This window comes from Fringilla coelebs, assembly GCF_963513975.1.
Source record: "Fringilla coelebs genome assembly, chromosome: 19".
Taxonomy (NCBI): Eukaryota; Metazoa; Chordata; class Aves; order Passeriformes; family Fringillidae; genus Fringilla; species Fringilla coelebs.
The window spans coordinates 12,129,926-12,137,757 of NC_140045.1; the positions used below are offsets into that span (position 1 = coordinate 12,129,926).

At 55.8% G+C, this 7,832-nt stretch overlaps 1 protein-coding gene across 1 annotated transcript in view; it reads right to left on the minus strand.

The window, feature by feature from the left end:
* LOC311160992 (heparan sulfate glucosamine 3-O-sulfotransferase 3A1-like) overlaps positions 1-3,718 on the minus strand; it is a gene marked incomplete at both ends in the record, with an annotated part of 30,718 nt that extends 27,000 nt beyond the window's left edge. Inside the window, one exon of the mRNA XM_084218218.1 lies at positions 3,159-3,718. Within this exon, the coding sequence (XP_084074344.1) occupies positions 3,159-3,718 (560 nt within the window). The remainder of the gene's footprint in view (positions 1-3,158) is intronic.
* Between the last annotated feature and the right edge of the window lie 4,114 nt (positions 3,719-7,832).

A 7,832-nucleotide genomic window follows, 5' to 3' on the forward strand; every position in this document is an offset into this window, starting at 1 on the left:
GCCCCCTCCCTCCTTTTGTCCCCACTTGGATGAGGGGACTCAAACCCAAACCAGAAAAAGCTCCTTTGGGCACACAGCAGCCCTTGATATCCAACCCACACTCACCAAGGGAAATCCCACAGATGGTTTTTACAAACTCAGCTTCTCCAGGAGCTCCACTGTGACTCCCTTTATGTCCTGGATGATGTTTCCATGCAGCCCAGCATGTCACCAAGGCTCACAGGTACACCTGGCTGGCTGCTCCAGGACATCACCCGCTGCTGCAGCCACAGCTCAGCCCTTCCCCCTGCTCACAGGGAGCAGCTCTGCCATTTCCAGGGGAAATCAGGGCTCTCCTCACGGCCAAAACCCCAGAGCCATCCTGTCCCTGTGACAGCAGCATCAGCCACACAGGCTGGCTGCCTCTTCCACCTCTGCAACAGCCACCAGCTTTTTGTTCCCTGGGCACTGGCTGCCTGTGCTGGCTTCCTGGGGCACTGAAAACAAACCCAAGTGTTTATACCTTGTAATGACCCCAAACCTGTTTAGTCTGACTGCTGGGAAACAGCAGCACACATGAAACCTAAGCCTCTGATGCCAAAGATAAGGAATGGGGACCTCTGGCAAACATCTGGCCATTTCCCCAGCCCTGAACCCTCATCAAAGATCACAACAAAGCCTGCAGAGAGACAGGTAGGTTTGTAAATGAGTATTTGTGAGTGGTGACCAGCGTGCTGGCACCGCAGCTCTGCCATCCTGTGTTAGCAAAGATTACTCATACAAGCAAAGCCAGCAAGATTAGGTCTCAAAGGAATAATCCCACACAAAGAATTCACTGTACCTCAGCCTCCACAGGGCTAATAAAACAAAAAAAAAAAAAAAAAGGAAAGGAAAAAAAAAAGATGAAACTCAACTCAGCACATCAAATACCAGAACAAACAAACTGCAGCAATTAATGGGAGAGCTCATGTGCCAACTGCTAAAACATAATGATTACACAAACAGCACACGGGGCAGCACGGCCAGCAGTGAAAAAGAGCTGCAAGATCAGGACCAAACCTCTGGAAAATTATATCCCCGACACCCAGGGCTGCACTGTGCCCTAAATGCCTGTGGCTCCTCCTCTGTCTAGGTCTGCACTCCTCGCTCAGGGACTGCTTCCAGAGGCAGGTCTGTCCCGCTGCCATCTGCTCCTCAAAGCTTCCAGAGCATCTTTGATAAATGAGCGCTTTTCTGCATATCCACCATAAATTTCAGTCGATGCCACCCCACGGCCGTGTGTTTATTTTTCAAAGTCAAGACTTGATTAGAGTTCTTGAGGTTTTTCAGATTCATTTTTAACGTTTCCGTTCTGCTACAGGGTCAGCATGTGGAAATTGGATAAGCACAGACTAAAAATATAATTTTGTAGACAGCTTCGGCCCACACAAAAGGAAATCTTTCTTCTCAAGAGAAGTCACACTTTGCAGGCTGCAGGAACCCAGCGTGTTTCTGACACTGCCAGATACACAAGGAAGCTCATCCCTTCCACGTGTTAAGACTTTTACATAAACACTCGGACTGCCAGCACTACCCTACTCCACATCTCAATGCTGTCACCACAAGCTGAGCCAAAATCCTCTTCTTTCTGCTAACAGCCGGGCTTTATGCGAAAGTAAAACAAACTCCAGGGGTACCCAAATCCTCTCCCGTCTGCTTGTTCATGCAAGAAAGCCACAAACACAGGACACACTTCTGGAGACATCAGTTTCACTCTCACCCTAACCAAGCCCTCCTATAGGAATCTGCCGGAACGACGCTCCTCTACGAACTTTAAAACACACAACAACAACAAAAAAAAAAAGACCTGAACAACTTCAGTGAGAACCCTCTTGGCTTTAACGTTTACTGGCTTGTTTAACAAAACACTAATTCATTGGGAGAACCACCCGATCAACCCGTTGCTAGTGTTTCAAAGGCAAGGTCAGCGTGTGGGGTATGCTCCTGGAAGTAACATTTTGGGTTAGTCACTAGTGGGATGCTGAAATATTTACGTGGGGAATAGGGGGGTTTTGTCCACACTGACTGCAGGAAAAGTGGCTTCAGGGGCTGCAGCGCTGGGCTGGGAGCTGCGGGAGGCGATGGGGAGGCTCAGAGTCAGCGGTCAGCCACAGGTTTTGCAAAGAGCTGGGGGAGCATAAAGATATTGGGGGCCCGTGCTTCTCGTGGCAGGGTTTGGCTGTGCCTCAGCATCCCCGCGCAGCCCTCGGGCCAGCGGGGCACCCACCGCTCCTCCCTTTGTGCGTGTCACGGACCCCGCGGGCAGCAGAGCCCGGGAGCGCCGGGGGACAGGAGGGTCCTGGGGCACTCAGAATGGGGACAGCCGGGAGGGGGATGAAGGGACAGGAGGGTCCTGGGGCACTCAGAATGGGGACAGCCGGGAGGGGGATGAAGGGACAGGAGGGTCCTGGGGCACTCAGAATGGGGACAGCCGGGAGGGGGATGAAGGGACAGGAGGGTCCTGGGGCGCTCCGGGATGGGGACAGCCGGGAGAGGGATGCGGGGACAGGAGGGTCCTGGGGCACTCAGAATGGGGACAGCCGGGAGGGGGATGCGGGGACAGGAGGGTCCTGGGGCACTCAGAATGGGGACAGCCAAGAGGGGGATGAAGGGACAGGAGGGTCCTGGGGCACTCAGAATGGGGACAGCCAAGAGGGGGATGAAGGGACAGGAGGGTCCTGGGGCACTCAGAATGGGGACAGCCAAGAGGGGGATGCAGGGACAGGAGGCTCCTGGGGCACTTCGGGATGGGGACAGCCGGGAGACGGATGCGGGGACAGGAGGGCTGGAGAATTTGGAAGCAGGTAACAGCCGGGCTGCAGCGGGGAGCGCCGGAGGGATCCCGGGAGCGCTGGGGGACAGGAGGCTCCTGGGGCACTCCGGGATGCGGACAGCCGGGAGAGGAGGGCTGGAGGATTTGGAAGCAGGGACGGAAGAACGGGTGGAGCGAGGGGCTGCGGGGAAGAGTGCTCGAAGAGCGGAGGAAGGAACGCGGGGCTGAGGAAAGGCTCGGCGGTAGTTTGGGAGCGGGGACGGCGCTGCCGGGAGCGGCGGCCAGCGGGGGGCACTGGCGGCTCGGCCACCGCTGCATCCCCGTCCCCGTCGCCGTCGCCGGCCGCGTCCCGCCGCCCGTGCCGTACCTGTACCAGGCGAGTCCCCGCTCGTAGTTGCGGTCGAAGAAGTGGGGCTCGGCGCCGACGGCGCGCACGTCGGGGTGCACCCGCAGGAACTCCAGCAGCGCCCGCGTCCCGCCCTTCTTGACGCCGATGATGATGGCCTGCGGCAGCCGCTTGCTGCCCTCGCCCAGCAGCAGAGCCAGGGTGCCGGCCGTGCCCGCCCCGCCGCCCGAGCCGCCGGCCCGGCTCCCGCCGCCCCCGGCCGGCACCTCGGCGCCCGGCGCCGCCTCCTGCCGCCGCCGCCGCTGCTTCAGCCGCTGCAGGAGCCGCTTCCGCCGCGCCGCCGCCGCCTGCCAGGGGGGCAGCTCGGCCGAGCCGCCCAGGAACTCGCCGCCGCCGCCCTCGTCCTCCTCCGACGCGGCGCCGGCGGCGATGATGGGTCCGGGCAGCGTCTGGCAGCGGTCAGCCAGGCAGTAGAAGACGTAGAGGGACATGAGGAGGGAGCAGAGCATCACCAGGAACTTCTTGAAGATGCTGCGGGGCAGCGGCTCGGCGGCGGGGGCGGCCGCCGCGCTCACGGCCATGCTACCCCGAGAAGGCGGCGGGGAGCCCGGGCCATGCTCCTGCTCCGCGGCCGCCCCCCGGCGCGGCCCCTCCGCGCTGCGCTCCGCAGGGCCGGGGGGCTGCGCGCCGCCGCATCCCCGACGCGGGGACCCCGCCGCGGCGGCGCTTCAGGGCGGCATCCCCCGCGGGGGACAGCGGGGCTGGCTTGGGGGAGCCGCTGCCGCTCCGGAGGGGCTCGGCGGGGATGCGGTGGCGGGGCTCGACGCGGGGCTCCCACGTGCGGAGCCCGCCGCGGAAAACTTCGGCCGAGGCATCACCGGGAGCGGGGCGGAGCGCTGCCGGCGGCGGGGCCAATGGCGCGGCGGGGGCGGGGGGCGAAGCCGCCCCCGGAGCGGGCGGACCCGTTGGGAAGCTGCTGCTGAGCCCTTTAGGGGGGAGCGGGGGTGTCCGGGAGGCTGTGCCGGGGGATGCGGGGATGCTCCGGGGGATGCGGGAACCCCCCGGGAGGCCGTGCCGGGGGATGCTCCGGGGGATGCTCCGGGGGATGCGTGGGCAGCCGGGAGGCTGTTCCGGAGGCAGACGGATGCGGGGATGCCCCGGAGGCTGTGCCGGGAGGTGCGGGGGTGCCCCAGAAGCTGTCGCGGAGGGTGCAGAGATGCCCTGAGTCCACCCCGCGGGGCAGGGAGGAGAGCTGGGAACTCTTTGCTAGTTTTCCTCTCGGTGCTGACAGGGACATCCTGCTGCCCACGGGCAGCCTCTTTTGGCAGCCGAACCCCGCAGGACTTTTCTGCCCAGCGCTAGCGGTGCGATGAGACCCCGGTGTTCGGCTGCCCGCGCTGTCCGGCCACTCAGATTTTGAACTAACCCCCCCTGCATCCCTCCGGACCTGAGAACAAATTCCTGATGTGCCCGATAATCCACTCTGACAGACACAATGCCTTTGCACGGAAGAACAGTACCCCTAAAGCTCAGCAAACCACAGACGGGTTTAAAACACACTCACGGTATCGCACCCAGCAGTTCCACCGAGCTCCGCACCGAGCACAGCACAGAAACCCCCAAAATCGGACTTTTCCCCCCTAATTTGCACAAGCTGCCCCTAGGCTGGCTGCAGGATCCGGCCCACGGTCGGTAAGAAATATCTACAAAAGCAACACGATATTGCTGTTGGAATTTGCTCTTCTCCTTTGAGAGTACATAAAATGTGGAAATAGCTCTCAGCTTCGTGGCTCGGCTGCCTGATTCTAAGGGCTTCGTTATTTCATTGCCTGTGGGAATGCCCTCTTAATTTGAAATGTTTGTCATAGATTACAGAATTTTCAAACAAACTCGCACATGAAACACTTGACTTAGATCTTTTTTTGTTTTTCCTTCTGTTTGGTGTGGACCTAGCTGAGGACTTAAACTTCAACTACTTGGAAATAAAGCTGGTGTATCCACAAATTATGCAATGAAAAGAGGGGAGAAAAATTGCACTGAATTATAATCAGCCATCTGCAGAGCTGGCTGGCTAATAAAAATGTGTTTCCAAATAGTAAACAGACCAAAATTAATAACAAATGCTATTTGCAGTGAATTACTCTACTAGATTTTAATGTGTTTGGTCACTTCAAAATACTGTAGTGTTTCAGGTATTTCAATGCTCCAATATGTAAGCAGATTTAAAAAATTCTATAAGCAGGTTAGGCCACCAACACCTCTAGGCAACTCCTTACATCATTAGGAACCTAAATGCCTTTATAAATCTGTGCTCTGATCCAGCTCATTGAAGTCAATGAAAAGACTGTGCTGACATCAATGGGCTTTGGACTGGGCCCTGCAGAAGGGTAAAAGTGGTTTCACTTCTTATTATTCTCATTATGATACTTTTTTTCCTAGACACTTCGAACAGTGCTACACTTTCTGTTTGGAAAAAAAAAAAAAAAAAAGAAAGGTAGTTTCAAACAGGGAAAACCAGAAAAGATAAGTGAAGTAGGTGTGAAAGAGCACAGAGCATGTATCTGCTGGGATTGCATTGCAAGACTTATGTTTGCAGCATTTTTCCTGGAAATATTTGTGTGAATCTCAGCTTTCCTTTAAAGAGTCACTAGCTGACTAGGGAAAATATGACCAGAGCCTGTATAAAAAGTTTCAGTGTCTAGAAAGCAATAAGCTAAATATATCTATATTTAAAAGAGCCCTACGATATTTAAGGCAAACTTGTGATATTTTTACAGACCCTGACTCATGGTTTCTGCCTCCTGGGGCTGAAGGCACCAGTAATTCTGCAGCCAGGAACAGCTCTTCAAGAAGGAAGGTGTCTTAATGCTTTAGAAAGGGCAATACAGGGAAACAGTTCCACCCGTATTGCTGTGGACTCTGTTAGTACAGCTGCAAATCTGAGATTCTTTATGAGCAGCAGACTGGTTTGGACCTTATTTCTGAATGGGTTTTTCTTGCTACAGAGACCATTTGATGAACAGTGTACTATAAAGCCAGAAAAATGATGTGGCTGAGATCATGGCATCAAGTGCTGAGAACTTACTCCTCTTATCTATTTTAGCCCTGCTGCAAAAATAACCCTTCTCAGGGATAACTTCAGGGTTTTTAACAACCTAGAGCTTGCAGCAAAAGTTACTTTTCATTTTCCTCAGCCCCTTGCACAACTGAGTTACCATTTGCAGAGCAGCCTCTTTCTTTCTTTGCCGATTAAATTTCTCAGAGCTGTTCATTGCCCCCATCCCAGACCCAGCCTGGCAGCAGAAGGGAGGGATCCCAGGGCAGCCCTGCACGCTGTGCTGGCCCCATGGGCACTGGTGACTGTCCCCAGAGTGCTGGCAGGGTGGAGGGCACTGTGCCACCCCCATGGCTGTGACTCACAGCTCCCTGGCACCAATCCTGCTGCTGGCGTGGGCTCAGCCCTGGCACGGTACTGGCAGGCTCCCTCTCCTCTGTGCTCCTGTTTGCTCCTTACTTTGCCCTGTTCCTTTCTCCTTTTATCTATTTACAGTTTGAGTATTATTATTATTTTAACTTTTATTTGCAGTTTTATTATTTATTATTTATTACAGCGCTTCCTGCCCCCACCTTCCCAGGAATGCCCCCACTCTGCTCCAGTCCCTTTGGGGTGTTGAGGGTGAGTGGGGCTCCTCTCCTGGCATGGCTGGTGCCAAAATGCTCCTTGCAGCAGCAAGGCTTCCTCCTCCAAACGGGCTGATTTGGGATGCCCTTCACTAAAGAACCTCACCTGCTCACCAGGAGAGACCTCTGGCTTAAACCAAGCAACCAAACCCTTCTGCCCCTTGGCAAACCAGAGCTGAAGGCTTTGCTTCCCCCATCTGACGTTCCCAGGTGGGAAAGGGGAAGGCTTGCACCTCAGATGCTTTGAGCCTGCACAGCCCCTGCCAGCCCCACTGGGAGTGCTGTATTTTTTCCCCTTTCCCAGTGACCCGTGGCACAGATGGGATCAGGGGTTAAACTGGGACTGTGCTGGAAAAGGGCCCGGGAGCCCGAGGCTAGTGCAACTTAACAAGTGATTATAAGGTCTGAAGGGAAAGGGAACCCCTGCCTGTCAGGAAGCTGCTGCTGAAGAAAACATCCCTTTGTGCTGGGGAGATGGAGTATGGGACGGAGCAGAGTGAAACAGATTGATAACCGAGGGGTGCTGTGACCCCACATCGGCTCCTACAACAAAAGCCCCTTCATTCAAAATGAATAGGAACAATGGCTAATGGGGACAGGCCAGCAGTGGCCAAGGATCTGAGAGCCAGGGCAGAGGGAGGAGGCAGTGACAGCTCCTGTTCTACCCAAATCCTCTATTGATCCCAATAATCTCCTGGGCTTTCTCCCCGCCTTGAAATCAGACAGAAAGTTCAAGGGCTTTTTGCTTTTAGATTGTAGGGACAGGCATTGTTCTGGAGAGCCACTGAGGTGTGCTGGCAAGAGCCCTGGAGCCGGCTGAGAGGCCAGGGAGGAGCTGCTGCTGTGCCCTGCCACATCCCCAGCCCTGGCAGGAGCACCGGGGCTGCTGCCCTGGCCCCAGAGCTCCCGAGGGCTTCCAAACCCACTGAGATTTTTTGGGCATCTCGGAATTTTTCTTGCTCACAGTGACCCTGAGATGTGTACAAGTCTCTTTTCCCAGCCTGGCAGTCGAAG